General features: G+C 43.4%; 3 protein-coding genes and 1 long non-coding RNA gene across 4 annotated transcripts; 3 read left to right on the forward strand and 1 right to left on the reverse strand.

Moving 5' to 3' along the window:
* The first annotated feature begins 6 nt into the window (after positions 1-6).
* On the forward strand, positions 7-3,726 carry LOC130686598 (neuroendocrine convertase 1-like). The gene is made up of 13 exons (XM_057509716.2): positions 7-557; positions 666-912; positions 969-1,072; positions 1,143-1,289; positions 1,347-1,685; positions 1,762-1,974; positions 2,060-2,160; positions 2,228-2,294; positions 2,355-2,503; positions 2,582-2,751; positions 2,831-2,964; positions 3,078-3,216; positions 3,329-3,726. Coding segments are annotated over exons 1-13 (2,157 nt in total). The 5' UTR covers positions 7-212; the 3' UTR covers positions 3,331-3,726.
* A 98-nt stretch (positions 3,727-3,824) lies between these two features.
* On the reverse strand, positions 3,825-5,658 carry LOC130686615 (uncharacterized). Its single transcript, XM_057509736.2, has 4 exons — positions 4,893-5,658; positions 4,554-4,791; positions 4,266-4,385; positions 3,825-4,103 (listed from the first exon to the last, which is right to left on the reverse strand). Exons 1-4 carry the CDS (start codon positions 5,656-5,658, stop codon positions 3,899-3,901), a joined length of 1,329 nt encoding a protein of 442 aa, XP_057365719.1. The 3' UTR covers positions 3,825-3,898.
* Positions 4,637-8,421, forward strand: LOC130686682 (uncharacterized). Its single transcript, XR_008999947.1, has 4 exons — positions 4,637-4,746; positions 4,851-5,131; positions 5,230-6,022; positions 7,719-8,421. It is a non-coding gene; the product is annotated as an uncharacterized LOC130686682 (long non-coding RNA).
* A 902-nt stretch (positions 8,422-9,323) lies between these two features.
* On the forward strand, positions 9,324-16,058 carry LOC130686588 (furin-like protease 2). The gene is made up of 17 exons (XM_057509706.2): positions 9,324-9,666; positions 10,096-10,385; positions 10,710-10,814; positions 10,918-11,052; positions 11,668-11,802; positions 11,870-12,202; positions 12,263-12,393; positions 12,461-12,768; positions 12,825-13,089; positions 13,157-13,332; positions 13,395-13,788; positions 13,864-14,054; positions 14,121-14,573; positions 14,632-14,929; positions 14,991-15,317; positions 15,385-15,553; positions 15,611-16,058. Exons 2-17 carry the CDS (start codon positions 10,155-10,157, stop codon positions 15,740-15,742), a joined length of 3,783 nt encoding a protein of 1,260 aa, XP_057365689.1. The 5' UTR covers positions 9,324-9,666; positions 10,096-10,154; the 3' UTR covers positions 15,743-16,058.
* The last annotated feature ends 1 nt before the right edge of the window (position 16,059 follows it).

Genomic DNA, 16,059 nt, shown 5'->3' on the forward strand with positions numbered 1-16,059 from the left:
AGCTATGGATTATTCTCCAAGATCTGAAACATTGCGAAAAGCATACACGCTTTGTGACGAAGGATAGGAGACCACGTCACATCAGCTGTGTGTGCATCTGTTTCTATTTCTTTTATCGTGTTTACCCGAATGTCTACAACAGGTGTTGTGTGACGCAAACATGGCCCAATGAAACGTTACGTTTACTTCTATTGCCCATCATTCAGTTCCGTATGGCCAAAGTGGATCTAATTCTCTTGGTTATCATCATGCCGAGTTTTTTACGGACGTTAATTCTTTTTATTCTATTCGTTGGGTTCGCGTCCATCGATGGTCACAGCTACGACGAAGCCCGTTCAGTCTCACTGATTAACCGAATTGACCGTTACCATCGTAGTATAGGGAACGAGCTTCCCAATGACCAGAATCGCCTGGACGATCACGGACACATCGGTAACGACGGTGAGGATTTCACTGCCAATGCTCCTTTTACCAATGAATGGGTAGTTGAAATCCAAGGAGGCGCAGAAGCAGCGGCAAGACTCGCAGAAGAAATGGGTTTCGAAATACATGGCGAGGTAAAACATTTTTTTAGAACCTTTCGCACGTTGCGATGTAAACGAAGAAAAACTAATTTTTATAAATTGTAATCATCTTCAAATTTAGAATGATTTTTGTTTTTGTAGGTGCCGAATTTTCGTGATTTCTACCGGCTACACAAATCGGATCACCCAAGACGACAACGAGCTCACGCGTCTCATTTGTCCCGCCAACTTACGGATGACGTTCGCGTCTTGTGGGCCGAGCAGCAATTCGCAAAGAGAAGACAAAAACGTGGTTACCTTCCTGACTATCCTCCTTTCGAAACTGAAGAATCCACGACATCCGAAGATCATCGTCCGCTTATTCGTGTCAAACGAGAATCCTCCGAAAGTAAGATAACCTAAGTTCCCAATCAAAATTCTTCATATGACCATTAAAATTTCCAGGTGATGATGTACCATTAATCCGCAAAAAGCGTTCTGATATGGAAATGCCAGCAAAATCACGTCGTCTTTTTAATGACGAACTATGGGATCATCAATGGTACATGGTATGTAGAAAGATCAACAAACGTTCTGTTATTATTGTCCCATCTAACAAGTTGATTTCTTGATATCCAGCACGATACGAGAACTAAAGCTGCACTACCTCGATTAGACCTGAATGTTCTGCCCGTCTACAATATGGGTTACACTGGCCGCGGAGTCACCGTCCTCGTCCTAGACGATGGTATAGAAAGCAGCCACACTGACATTCGCAATAATTACGTATGTTTTTATTATATTTTCTTTTCTTTTAAACTGTCATGATCTCTGTTTCTACAGAATGCTAAAATCAGCTACGATATGAACGATGATGATCCAGATCCTACACCACGCTATGGGAAAGGTGCAGTTAACAGTCACGGAACGAGATGCGCCGGTGAAATCGCCATGGAGGCCAATAACAAAAAATGTGGCGTCGGAGTGGCTTTTAACGTCAGCGTCGGTGGTGTTCGCATGTTGGATGGCGCTGTCAGCGATCGAGTAGAAGCCTCTTCTCTTTTGTACGCTCTCGAAATGGTTGACATTTACAGCGCATCATGGGGACCAAGTGATGATGGTAAAACCGTTGAAGGTCCAGGCCGCCTTGTCCGTCAAGCTTTACTTCGAGGAGTAACGGAGGTAAGTTGACGGGAAATCGTTTAAATCAAGTGGTACTTAATAATAATAAAAAATGGCTCAATTTTGGTATTGCAAGGGGAGAAAGGGCAAAGGAGCAATTTATATTTGGGCTGCTGGAAACGGTGGCCGAGTGCAAGATAATTGCAATTGCGACGGCTATGTTTCTTCCATCTACACTTTGTCGATTGGGAGTGTTTCAGAACAAGGTGATTTCCCCTGGTACGGAGAACAATGCGCATCGACAATGGCAGTCACCTACTCCAGCGGTGCCTACACCGACCAGAAAATAGTAAATTAGATTTCCAGAGAATTGCCCGAGATATTGTTGCGTTTGTCCGCACAACAATGGCTGATACGTAGTCTTCAATTGACAGGCTACCATCGATCTGAACGACACGTGTACCATGGATCACACCGGGACATCGGCTGCCGCCCCACTAGCGTCCGGAATCGTAGCTTTAGCGTTGGAGGCCAAGTAATTTGTTTTATACTTCTTTGTTGGTGACAGCAACTGTTTGTTCACATGCAATCTCATTCCGCAGCCCCAATTTGACTTGGAGAGATGTCCAGCATTTGGTAGCGTGGACCAGCGAGTACAAACCACTGGAGGTCGAGACAATTCAATATTTAGGTTTACAAACTTAAATGAATTGGGTTGATTTGGTTTAGGATAATATTGAATGGCAAGAAAATGCTGCTGGTATGCGTTTCAATTCGCGATTCGGGTTTGGAATGATGAACGCAGCAAAATACGTTCTGGCTGCAATCAATTGGACTATTGTTCCAGCCAAAGCAATTTGCACCACGCCTTCTGATAGGTAGTTGCCCTCAAAAATCCAAAGTACTTTCGGTATCAAATCGATTAAGTTTCCATTTTTTTTATCATCATCCATCAGCAATTTACCTGTGCTGTTTACCAACCGAGAATGGGGGACTGTCACATTTGCGAGCGACGGATGTGCTGGCACTCTGAATGAGGTCAACTTCTTGGAACATGTGGAAGTAATCGTCAACATTGAATATCCAGTACGAGGTCAACTTGAAATCGATTTGATCTCACCTTCAGGTTTGCCCCCCTGCTGAATGGAAAAACTTAACATCCTTTCGTAATGAAAGTTTTATTTAAATGTGCTTACGTCATGCAGGCACTCGCACGCAAGTGTTAAAGCCTCGTTCCAAGGATCAATCAAAACTTGGCTTCGTGAATTGGCCGTTTATGTCGGTGCACACGTGGGGAGAGAACGCGAAAGGTCAATGGAAATTAATCGCAACTGATGTGGTGAATTTTCTATTTCTCTTTTTTTTTTTTTTTGGTTTACTTTAATATTAAAGAGCAGCAACAAAGAATGGACTGTAAATGAACTATGTACGTATGTTCGTCATTTGTTGTAGTCGAGCCAAAAGCCGAGCCTTTTGTCCGGACGCATCGTTAACGCCGCGTTAGTCCTGCACGGCACTTCCGCCATGCCCGACTACCGGAAGAACGGCGCTAGGATTTATGACGACGCATTCAGCCAGCTTTCTTCTCGCTCTGTATTGTATTATAATAGACATACAGTACAAAACATAGTCATTTAAGCATATGCTGCTACATCGATTCCGCATAGCTCATCGATCGAAACCCCCTGTTTTTTTTTATTTACAGCACGAGGCAGCAATAAATAACAAAATAGATGACGACGACCATAGGCTCGACATCAGCCAACTGCGTTCCGAAAATCCTAACCTTTCGTGGAAAGATTTGATTGGAGTGAAACTCGCTCGTCATTCATCAGCTGACGACAATTAATGATTTACACAAGCGTATGCAATTTTTTTCATTTCAAATTTGTATTGGTTTCCCTTTCTGTTCTAATCATCGTGGCAAACATTAGCTTTCAACCAGAGTGGGGCGTGGACGACGTTGGACTGGCCCAGTTTTGAACCATTAATTTTTGTTACAGGTTCCCAAACAATGAATAAATAGGAGTTTACGTACATCGAATCACGTTAAAAAAAAAATCTAACAGAAACAACAAAAAAAAGAGAGATTTATGAGAACCACAACAATATGCGTATATCCGGAGACAACGCCCTACGTTCTTATTTGATATGTTATACGAATACGTTATTTTGTTCACTTGCCCTGTCATTCCGTGTGTTGCTAAAAAAATGGCTACCGCTACGCATGAATAATGGTATAAATCATAAAATGCTCGAGTGCGCATGAAAATTCAAACAGATTCTTCATTCAACGGATATTTGAGGATGGCGGGCGGAAGATGTCGGCTGTATACACCGATATTGGCACAATGATTGACCACCGCTGCCACCGACTCGAAACGACGTTCAGGCAAGGTGATCAGCGTGAAATCTTTGTTCGCATCGTCATCCCGAGTGTTGCAGCAAATACGAACGTGCAGAAATCCATTTTCACCTCTGCTCACCGCCCATAGAAAAAAAAAAAAATTGATTTGAATAAAAAAAGGTGAGAGTTGTTCTGTTTTTTTTTTTTTTTTTTTTCAAACAAATGACTAAGCATTTTTTTTTCTCTTTTGCTATCTCACTCTCTTTTTTTTTCTTGTCGTCCTAATTACATACCTGGCGGCTAGAAAGTAGTCGTCGTGGCTGGCCAACGAGTCACGAACGAGGAACGAGCCCGCCGGCGCTGGTCTCAGTCGTTTTTCTGCATCCCGTCGCGTGATGGACCCGTGATACCAACTGTTTTTTTTTTAGCAAGAAAAACAAAACAAAAAAAAAGCCACGAATCAAAAACAAGAAATGAGTCACGAATCGTTAGAGCAAAAAAAAACTCGATGAATGAAGAACAAAAAGGTTGACTACACGGAAGAAAGGTATTGAAATTTAAAGCAATGTTGAATCAATTACCTTTGAATTTCAAGAGGAATTGTATCGTCGACTAAATCCTTAAAACCGACAGCAGGTGCTACGAACGGAAGGCTCTGCAACGGTGGTGGGAAAGGCAGCGTGAGTGAAAGCTGACGGATTGGAGCGCCCGTTTGCGGCTTGAAGATGCCCGTGTTGTTGTTGGTCCCGCGGCGCAATTTAGGCATGAGAAAAGGTAAATTCTCTTCCGGTGGCTCGGATGATGAAGACGACAAAAATTCTTGTAAATTTCACACACACATAAAATACGTCGAATAATTTCCTTTTTTAATTCGGCAGTTGAATCGATAACACGCAAAGGGGATAAACGGATCGAGTTACCTTGACTATTGTCGAGTGAGAGATGGAGCGGCGGTTTGTTCAGCGGTTGAAGAGCTTCGTGAGAGTCGTTCGTAACCAACGAGTTGGCTGATATGGAGATACCACTGTCAGAGCCATTGAACCCCGCAGCACTTCCGCCGGGCCTGCCGCTGATGATGTTAGAGAAAAGAGATTGAGGGCGTCGCCTTGCGGACGCGTGGAACTCGAATGGAACAGCGGACGATGACGTGATAGGAACGGTTGTTGTCGTCAACATTTGACTCGTCTCATTTTCCGACTTGTCGGAAATGGGAGACAGGACGGCCTCGCTAATTTTGGTCCTTTGTTTTGGCGACAGGTGGAGCGAGAATCCACGGTGATGATGATGATGGTAATTATGGTGCGAATCGACCGAGTGAAACAAATGATGCGTTTGCTGCAGCGATCGCGAACGATTCAAGATCAACCGGCCGTCAAGGTCTTGGGCGGCATCGTCCAGACTGCAAATACTCGTTTGCAAACTGGAAATGTTGGAACGTTGTAGCTGTAACGAGCTTCTGTCCGGCTCCGAATGACCAGTCATGTCAATATTTGGATTGCTGTTCATACTGGACGTCACCGCTTTTCTGGCTCGGATGACGGCCTGCTGAATTTTACGCACGATCGGATGATTCACGGCTGAATCAACTTCTTCTGGTGGGTTGTCCGGCTCAGATGGCCACCAATCGCTTCGTCCATCGAAAAATGATGTCTCGTAAACATACCGGATTTTTACGGCCGAAGCCATCCGCACGAATGGATTTTTCAAGAATATTCTTAACTCTTCGAAACCTGGAACACGGAAGCTTAAAAAAAAAATTGCATAAACGGATGCTTGTTTACAACTTCGGATGGAGGTCAAGAAGAACGTAATGCGAAACTTACTGCGGACAGATGAATGATGGATGAGACGAGAGAAGGTGCTTGTCAAAGCTGCGGCTGCCGCCACGGCCGGGGGCACGACCCGTTATGATGGAGGATGGAAGTAAAGCACGTTGGAACTTGTTCCCGCTGATACCTGGCTCCTCATGGGTGAATCATCGGGCTCCCCCCGTTCAACGAAGAAGCTCCGCCCACCCCTGACAGCAAACCGACGGGACCAGTCGATGAGGGTGAGTCGACGCCGATCAATACGTCCATCTTGCCTCCTCTTTTCTCTCCCTTTTTTCTCCCTCTTCCATATGGATGTATGTGTGTGTGTGTGTGTGTGTAGAAAGAGGGTGAAAAATCCGGCAAGGAGGTGTAGGAGGGCTGGGAGGAAATGGGTGATCCTGCGCGCCACAGACTGTGACGGCCGGGGGGGGGGGTGGTGGTGACTCACGCCGGATTTCGGGGGATCTACTCTCGCTGTTGACGACGTTATCGTTCTTGCCGACGGTTCTTTTCTTGTTTTTATTTATTTTATTTTTTGTTTTCTTCGCCCCCACCCCCCCGTCTTTTTCACTCTTTCATTTCCTTTCAGGTTTCAGTAGAAGCGAAAAGGGTATCGATTTTAGTTCCAGAAGGTCTTCATCTGCTTTATTTTTATGTCCGACGTGGAAATTTGACGGCTGTTGCCCGTTTGGCTATTGTGTGTAAATCATTGAACGGACGATGATTTATCGATTTCCAATGTCTCCAAGTAAATTGCGCTATTCGGAAACATCTCCGCCCCAAAAGCTTTCTAACCCAGTTAATGTTCCGTCCCTAGTAAGTGTGTGAAACATTTGACAGGCGTAATCAAGAAAAAAAAAAACCCAAGTCGAGCACGAATAATCATGGAATGATTGGAGAACGTTATTAAGCGACGACTGCAATAGACAGATGCGTCCATAATAATAAGAGAAACGCGGATGAAGAACGTTATTACTAGGGAGATAAAGACAGCAGACTCTTGTATCTATTTACTGTATCGATCTCAATCTTCTTGCCTTCCTATAAACACATTTCTCATCGTAGATGTACACAGACCCCCCAATGAGCCAAACAGACAAGTGTGGTTACATCTGGGCCAAAAAACTCAATAGACTCGTCCGCGGGTACAGCGATTAAATCCGTATGCGTAGAAGGCTTACGTTGATGGTGTGTTCTCTCAACTAAAAACGCACAGTTTGATGAGTACGTCGGTACAGGTCTGTAAAAAAGAATTTTAAAAGGGGAGAGTGCCATCATCACGTTTGTCCTTGTCCTAACGCAATTACAAACCGGACGGCTATAGTTTCAGGTTTGGATTAGAGGGGAAAGAAAAACCCAAAGTTTCTGTCTGTAATAAAGGGAGAGTATCCCCGACTGTATGGTAGAGAAAGTTACGTCCTTGATCGCAACGAACCAGTAATGAAACCGACATGAAAATGTCCTTCAATTTAACACATGAAACGGTATATAGTGCAATCTGTACGGTTGCCCTGTTTTGAGGGGGGCTGAACGCAGCACATCCACAATTTCGCAAATGGGCAATATGTGGCACAAGTTAAAATCCAAAAAACTACAAAGAGCTTAACGAAGCATTTCTTACAGGTATTTCCACACCAGACGGGTGAGAATTTTCAAATCTATGCTATTTCTAAAAGAGAAAACGATGACATAAAAGCGCACATTACACGCCATTGTACTACATTCTTTTTTTCTTCTATTTATTACACAGGGTTACTGCGTTTCTTTATATCACTGTTACGTGTCGGTATTTCGGGAGGTTAAAAACAACATGCGTGACCGGAATCTGATTGATTCTTTTGCTTTACAAATATCTTCCTTTTTTTTATTTTTCCTCCTTTGTGTCTGTATTTTTGCATTTTCTTCGTTATACCGGATAACATTTTCCCTTTCTAGTTGCGTACTCGTGGTACGAGATGAAGGAGCGGATATCCGCTTCTCGGCACCACTGCTGGCAAGCGTGATGATGGAATAAAGAGAGGATCTGCCCAAGGCCTCGTAAGTATATTGCATTATTCCCGTCCGCCCCCGTTTTTACCAATTGGACGATATGAAACGGAGAGAGGAACAAAGAGCGAGTTCTAGTCGGTTAGGCATGTAGAATAGAATAAGGGCGACAGTAGCGAAATGTAGTATCACAGTTGTTGGATCTATTATGAAATTCCCTGTTGAGCTGTCTCGCTCTGACAACCAAGAGAAACACAAGAAAGAAAGAAAAAATATTTGCAGATATAATTCTTTTTGTCTTTCAGCAAATAGCAGCTTTCTTTGTTCTTTCACGTTTATCTGTGCGTTTGTTTTAGGCGCTCTACTGAACACGAATTAGATCGTTTTGTAGCGATTACTTCGTCAATGCCTCTCGTTGCTAATTTCACGATGTATTGCCGTGCCAGGATTATTTTTTTTTTTTACATCTGTAGGAAGAATCAATCGCTCAAGATTGCAATGGCCTTTGTGATGTAGCTTTTATTATTCTTAACGATGGTGTTAATCCCTTGACTTATTTTAGGACCCGTCAAATTCAAGAGGCCGTGAATCATAAAGGCTTAGTTGATCTGGTGTGTACTCGAGTGAACGTGAATACAACAGTCACGATTTCCATGGTGTTTTATAGTTACTCTGAAATACTGGAGAAACAGAGCTATAACAATGGTGTTGTAAATCAAACCAATAAAAAAGTAGAAAATGACACGTTTGAGCAGACATCCATATCGAGTTGCTTTATTTTTATCAAGTAAATAACGAGCCCAATGAGAAAAGCTTTGTCACCCTGATAAACTATACAAAAAGATCAAACGTTTGGAATTTCATGCCATGTTTTAGGTATTGTTCGCAAGATGTCCTCGTCCCACGTAATCCAGTTTCATGTCACGATGCTCTTTTTTTGAAAGTGACCTTTTGGTGGTCGTGCCGAAATTATAATCTTGATCAGAGTGGATGATTAAAGGGACTTTTAATTCCTTTTTTAACCAGTGTCAACTAGTCCAGCGACCCAAACCAAAATGACAAGAAGAGTATACATTTAAGAGGCGCCAAGATCCCTGGCGCCCGATGATGACATTCAATGTTGCACAAATGTCAACAGAACGTGGGTTAACAAAAGAGCTATACCCTTAATATGGCTGGTCCGTTCTGTAACAAATGGAGAACATTAATACACTTTTCTTTAGTGGCGTGTGAAAGTAGGTCCCGTGCCATTGGGTACCTTCCTATAATGACCGTAGCTGAACATACACAGTTTTCGAATGACCTACTCTCTGCCAACGATTGGGCATTAAAATGCTTGCTAAATTCAGCACAGGTCATGTTCTCCCTTGCTCCAATGAATCACGCCTTTTTAAAATACAAATTAAATAAAAGGTTGAAAAAAAAATCAGTGAACGTGTTTTAAGAAACAAATTTCTAAGAGGGGCTGTGTGAGCAATGGTGTGACGTCATGTGAAAGTGGCCAGCAGTTGGCGCTTTTTATGCGAAGGAGGGGAGAAAGAAACCAGAAACCAATGCTGCTACCATTGTGTGTGTATGTATGTATGCAATTTCCATGGCGCTGTCTGCTGCTCTCGGCGAAAGTGAACTTTCGTGAAGGTCCAGCTTAGCTGCAGGGTTCTTTTTTTTTTTAGTTTTATATACACAGAAGGAGACCAAGAGAACTGTGGAGAGAAAAGAATAATAATAAAGTCTCTCTCTCTTCAGTCTATGCTAAGATCTGTGTTCGTCGAGTTCTGAAAAACTTTCTACTCCTGCTGTAGAGTTGAAGGTATACGTCAAAACAACAGACGCACCAGGGCAGTGAAGGAATTTGATTCTTCTCTGCAGTAATTTCATCTTCTTGTCACCGAAGAAGGTAAACGATTTAATTCGCTAGTTAACCAATTAAAGTGCTATTTCCGAAATGGAAACAATTAGTTCGAATCGCAGCAAAAAAAAATATAAATTTAAAAAGAAAGCGGCCGTCAACCAACACTGACAATGTTGACACTTCATAATGTTGTCAAAACAGATCAAGAAGATTACATGGCGGTCGACAGGATGATGTATGTGCGTTGATCTGTGTTGGAAATGGTTAGCTGTGTAATATCTGTTACAAAGGGAAAAGTGAAAGTTGCTCATGCTGAGTAGTACATATAAGTGCCCTTTTACAAAAAAAAAAAGTAAAATAAATGAGATTTTTATAGCCTTGAGCTGACTCGCTGTAAAAAAAAGTTGTTTGGAGCATTGAAATCTGTTTGATCCAATTTCTCTAAATTCCGCAATGTTTTGCATGTTGTTTCAGGCTACCAATGGACTCTACTTCTCCGTGGTTCTGACCACAACATCTCAGCAGGAGGGAGAATGTCTTCCAGACTCGGCTACCAGAGAACTTGTGATACAACAGTGATGTCTGTGATCATCAGGCAGATGATTCTGCTGGCTATCGTGTACTTTTCCTACTGCTGTGCTAAAATTGTGGACGGATCCAATGACTTGGTGTACAATAATCAATTCGCAGTGAACATTCCAAATGCTACTGAAGTGCTAGTCCAGCTCATCGCAGAGAAACATGGCTTCCGCAGCTTGGGCCAGGTAATAATTCACATACAAAGAAAGAAAATGTCCTTAAGAATTCAGCTTATGTTTATAAGTGGGGAAAGTCATGACAAGAGCTCTCTCTGAATGGCTTTTTTTTTAAACATATGAGGACTTTCATGTGAAGTATTTTTCATTGAAAAGGAGAAAGTCTATTCACTGTCATTTTCTTTTTCAACTACCAAACTAGTCCTGCAGGGTTTTTTTTTTTGTCTTGTAAACCAGATCTCCTTTTATGGGGTCCTTGAAAGCCGGTTTTTTTAAGTAGTCTGGTTTCGGCAGGTTGAATGCTTAATAATTTCCTTTTCATCCCGTACATAGGTTGGATCTCTGGATGGGTATTTTTTATTTGAACATGAACACGTCCACAAGCGGTCGGCCGATCCGAGCGGCCTTCACCACGAAAAGCTCGTCAACGAACCGGGGGTATGTGTGATCAGACACTTTCTTCCTTCCCAATTAAGTAACATCTTGGCTAGACCTGTATATAAATGTCCCCCCTTTTTTTTTTTTGAACGAATTGTAACAGGTTGTATGGGTAGCACAGCAATTCGAGAAGAGGCGGTATAAGCGAGATTTCGCTTCTCGTGCAAGTATCAGCAACTTCGCCTTGGGTAAAGGCAGCGAATTTCCCGATCCTTTCTACAGAGAGCAGTGGTATCTGGTAAGTAATTTTATTTTGCATCGAACTTGTTCATTTCCAACTTTTGCTATCGGTGTTTGTTTTCCTCGTTACCACCAAGGGCGCTGCACCTTGAACGTGCATACGAACTATATTTCTGGCAATAGAAGCACTAATGTAATTATGTGTTCCCGGGCACCGTGAAATATTTCGGCGAGTCCGCGTGGTGTTTACATAACGCCACATGCCTGCAAAAGCGCCGAAACACGCGAGAAGAATAAGTGGAAAATAAGAGAGGGTTCCAATTTCTTGGGTTTTTACGCTAGAGCAAATCTTTTTGAAGCCAAATGTTTCGTGCGAGTTTCAGTGGAACAGTTTCGAGACAGATAAAAATGGAAAAATACCGTGAAATGGCACGGATCGTGAAGTGCACGGGAAAGCTGATCTGTCAGAAATATTTTTATTTATGCGACTAGAAGGACACATCATTGAATGTTTGCATGGCACCAAACTGGCATTCAAGGTTTATGAAGCGGAACACCTTCAAGGACCTCAAATAGAGCAGAAACTCGACTTTCATTGATTATCGCTTTTACATTGTGCAAGCTCACTTAAGTGTTTTACTTGATTAACATTTTTTTTGTTTTTGGCAAACAGCATGGTGGAAGTCAGGAAGGCTTCGATATGAATGTTATACCCGCCTGGCGGAAAGGTTACTCGGGCAAAGGCATTGTCGTTTCTATTTTGGACGATGGCATTCAAACCAATCATCCCGATCTCGCCCAAAACTACGTAATTGAGCTTTTATCATTATTACTTTTGTTGCAATTGTAAACGTAAATTTGTCTGAAATTGAAAGGATCCGCTGGCCAGCTCGGATATCAACGACAACGATAACGATCCCATGCCGAGAGATAATGGCGACAATAAACACGGGACGAGATGCGCTGGCGAAGTAGCCGCCGTTGCGTTTAATTCATTTTGCGGTGTTGGCATCGCTTTTAATGCCAGCATCGGCGGCGTGCGGATGCTCGACGGCACGGTCAACGATGCCGTTGAAGCGAGAGCACTCAGCCTTAATCCAGACCATATCGACATTTACAGCGCCTCTTGGGGACCGGAAGATGACGGCAAGACGGTCGATGGACCAGGACCTCTTGCCAAACGTGCCTTCATCAACGGTATTATGAAGGTAATTCATGAATTTTTTTGTTGTTTTCTATTGACGACTTATTTGAATGAATCATTCCAGGGGCGAAAGGGCAGAGGATCGATCTTTGTTTGGGCTTCGGGTAACGGCGGTCGCCATGATGATTCTTGCAATTGTGACGGCTATACGAATTCCATCTTTACTTTATCAATATCCAGCGCCACTCAAGGAGGGTACGTCTATTGAACGCTTTAATCAATTGAAGTGGATTGGTTAACAAATAAGTCTTTATCATCATAGATTCAAGCCTTGGTATCTCGAGGAATGTTCATCCACTTTGGCAACTACATATAGCTCGGGTCGGCCTGACGTGGATCGATCCATCGCCACGGTCGATATGGACGGCTCACTGCGACCGGAATTTCTCTGCACTTCGGATCATACAGGCACATCTGCCTCGGCTCCATTAGCCGCTGGTATCTGTGCCTTGGCCTTAGAAGCCAACTCTAACCTTACTTGGAGAGATATGCAGCACCTGGTCGTGTTCACATCCAGGCCAGATCCACTTCACGACAATGGCTGGGTTACTAATGGCATCGGGAAGAAAGGTAATATATTGATATGATTTTCTCATTTAAATTTTTATAATTATTTTTTTTAACAGTGAGTCATAAATTTGGTTATGGCCTCATGGATGCCTCAGCCATGGTGACGTTGGCTGAGCAATGGACTAACGTGCCTCCGCAACATGTCTGCCAAACACCGGCCGATCAAAGCGACAGGCTCATTCCCAGCGGTTTTGGTCAGAAATTGGAAGTTGTGGTGGAGACGGATGCTTGCGCCGGATCTGCTCACGAGATTCGTTTCTTGGAACACGTTCAATGCAGAATTTCGCTCCGATTTGCTCCCCGTGGAAATCTCCGAATTCGGTAGGATGGTTTGTTTGTTGAACGTCTCGGATTCAGTTCGAAGTTTAATTGTGTGGTGTCCATTTAGATTGACTTCACCATCGGGAACACAGTCGGTGCTTTTATTTGAAAGACCCCGTGATGTCCTTGATTCATCCTTTGACGATTGGCCGTTTATGAGCGTCCATTTTTGGGGTGAAAGAGCTGCCGGAAGATGGAAGTTAGAGATTTTAAATGCTGGCGTAAAGCGTGTCAACAAAGCAGGTAAAGTTCCAGTGTTTACATCTTATTGAAAGTTATGACCATTTCGATTGTTTTGATCCCAGGAATATTGAAAAAGTGGCAACTTGTGTTCTATGGGACGGATACGAATCCCATTCGTTTACGTTCGCTTCAAACACCGCGTCCCACATTTCCTAACCTTGGCGGTGGGGCAGCGACTATCGGTCGAGACGTTCACGGATTAACAGCCCCGCCATCGGTGGCCACGCCATTCGCGCCCACATTCAAAAGCGTCGGCCGTGTTCCTAATCCAACCGGTAGCCAGTTGTTCTTTCCAGGCAATCCAGGATTTCGTCCGTCCAATTTCCCCAATACGGGCTACCCGGACTTCCTTCAGTTTGCCGGGAGCCAACCTGTAACTTACAGCGCTGCATTGGAAGCTACGCAGCCTTCCAATGTGGGGATAAAAAACAACTGTCCCAACTTTAGGCTCGATGGGTATTTAAAAATGATTTATTTAAATGTGTTTTACCTCGTTTTTTTTTTCATTACATAAACGTTCTCTTTTGACAGGAATTGCGTCGATGCCTGTCCACCGACAGGATATTACGTCTCACCAGAAATGGTGTGCTTGAATTGCCACAGTTCCTGTCGCAACTGCACTGGTGCTGAGTCTCATCAGTGTCTCTCTTGTGCACCGAAATTCAGTTTGGTAATAGATAAAAATCTTTGCGTGGAACATTGCCCCGACGGATATCATATGGGTATAATCTTTTGATTTTTAAAGGCTCTTCATGCAGATGAATAACATCCCTCACTTTCTTTTCTAGATGAAGCGAAGATGATGTGTATTCCCTGCCAGCCCCAGTGCAATACGTGTAACAGTGCGCTTGAATGTTCTAGCTGTGAATTCCGCTTTGTTATTCATGACGGCCAATGCCTAGCTTCTTGTCTACCTGGCTATTACGAGACCGACGATTATGCTTGCGCACCATGCGATACCAGTTGTTCGACGTGTCGTGGACCTCATCAGGACCACTGTGTTACCTGTGCCGACTCTTTCTCGGAATTTAACGGATCGTGTGTTCAACGCTGTCCAGCCGGTTTCTGGAGCCATGGGGTGTCTGGTAGCAAACAATGTTTACCTTGTCCGCCCGGTTGTGAAGCCTGTTCTTTGAAAGAGAATGGCTTTGATCTTGTGTGCAGCCGATGTGCTGATCAATGGGTCCTCGACGTTTCTACTCTTCTCTGTCTAAATCCTTCAGCAAACATCTGTCCTGAAGGTATGTTTCATGTACCAATAAGTGCTGAAATACTAGACTAATCTTTGTATTTACATAGGCGAATATGTCGTAGAAGGCAAGTGCTACCCCTGCCACGGCTCTTGCAATCAATGCAGCGGCTCTTCGAGCTCTCAGTGTACTCACTGCACCAATCGCACCATGCACCTTGGGTCGTGTCTAGAATATTGCCCTCAAGGCACATTTGTTGAAGCTGGTTCTGTAGATTTGAGGCACATTGAATTCTGTCGGCCTTGCCCACATGCTTGTGCTCAATGTGACGGTATGGATCATTGCACAGAATGCCTAGGAGCCCTTCATTTGCAGAATGGCCGATGCCTTGCCTCATGCGAAGATGGGTAATGCACAAAAGACTTGTTCAGCGACGGTCTATTATTTAATGATTTCAACTTTGTGCAGGTATTATAGTGACCGAGGAGTTTGCGTAAGGTGCCATGGAAGTTGCGCATCATGTAGTGGACCATTAGCCACCGACTGCACACGCTGTGCCAACGGCTTTTCTTGGCTGCAACATCACTGCCTTTCACAGTGTCATTTGGGTCATTATAACGTATCCCTTGGCTCTTTAATCGCGACGGAGTTTCAGACGCCTGCAAAGATGAATCAGTTTCTCTGCGCTCGCTGCCACGCCTCTTGCCAGATGTGCGAAGGAAATCCGCTCAATTGCCTTGCCTGCGCTGATGGATTTGTTTGGAACAATAGCACTTGTGTTCTTGCTTCAGTCGAGTGAGTGTCCTTACTTTCTCTGCTGCTAGTTGTACGTCTTAAATGGTGTTTGTGTTTATTCATCTAGAGCGAGAATATTTGAAATCCCCTTAGTCGAGTTTGTCAAAGAGTCTGAAGGACGAGGCATCCGAGCGAAAGACAATGTGGAATCAGGCCATTTCATCAGTGCTTCCCATTGGTTATTTGGGGTGGCTGCAAGTTTCATTGCTGGTCTTATTGTCGTCCTGGCAATTCAGGTATGTTTCTTGTTCATTTTAATAGTGGTTCGCTGTAATTATGGTGATATTCTGCAGGTAAAATCACGCTCGAAGAAATATTCCCGAGTTCCGTTATCGAGTTCCGAAAATGATCACGAAACCGGAAATGAGAAATTGCTTTTCGCGTCCGACGAGGACGAGAGCGATAATACGTATCCTAAAGTTTGAATAGACAAAATACTTTCACCTGTGCAATCTGTGTATGCGTAGCACACAGAAATGCCATGACGATCTTTTTGGCTAGTTTCCCGACCAAAGGCGAAATAAATTTTTAGCCTCTTAAAATAAATGGCTAATAATTGCCAGTGACAATCAGTCACGTAAAAATGGGATTTTTGAAACTTCATTGCTGCTATCCATTCAGTTGTTACTGTAAACGAGTAATGTGATGTTATTGTAAAGTTGTGTTGATATTGGACGAATTGCGTGTTCATACGCTGACGCATTTTCCATAATGTTGGATAAATACAAACATTTCCACAAAC

This window comes from Daphnia carinata, chromosome 2 (assembly GCF_022539665.2).
Source record: "Daphnia carinata strain CSIRO-1 chromosome 2, CSIRO_AGI_Dcar_HiC_V3, whole genome shotgun sequence".
Lineage (NCBI taxonomy): Eukaryota > Metazoa > Arthropoda > Branchiopoda > Diplostraca > Daphniidae > Daphnia > Daphnia carinata.

Coding starts and splice junctions, on each gene's coding strand:
- LOC130686615 (XM_057509736.2), bottom strand. CDS start 5,658: ATGGCTTCGGCCGTAAAAATCCGGTATGTTTACGAGACATCATTTTTC. Junction 4,792..4,892: donor CTCACTCGACAATAGTCAAG/GTAACTCGATCC, acceptor GAAATTTACAAG/AATTTTTGTCGTCTTCATCA. Junction 4,104..4,265: donor GACTACTTTCTAGCCGCCAG/GTATGTAATTAG, acceptor GGCGGTGAGCAG/AGGTGAAAATGGATTTCTGC.
- LOC130686598 (XM_057509716.2), top strand. CDS start 213: ATGGCCAAAGTGGATCTAATTCTCTTGGTTATCATCATGCCGAGTTTT. Junction 2,752..2,830: donor CGATTTGATCTCACCTTCAG/GTTTGCCCCCCT, acceptor TACGTCATGCAG/GCACTCGCACGCAAGTGTTA. Junction 2,965..3,077: donor AATTAATCGCAACTGATGTG/GTGAATTTTCTA, acceptor CATTTGTTGTAG/TCGAGCCAAAAGCCGAGCCT.
- LOC130686588 (XM_057509706.2), top strand. CDS start 10,155: ATGTCTTCCAGACTCGGCTACCAGAGAACTTGTGATACAACAGTGATG. Junction 11,803..11,869: donor CCGATCTCGCCCAAAACTAC/GTAATTGAGCTT, acceptor TGAAATTGAAAG/GATCCGCTGGCCAGCTCGGA. Junction 12,203..12,262: donor TCATCAACGGTATTATGAAG/GTAATTCATGAA, acceptor GAATCATTCCAG/GGGCGAAAGGGCAGAGGATC.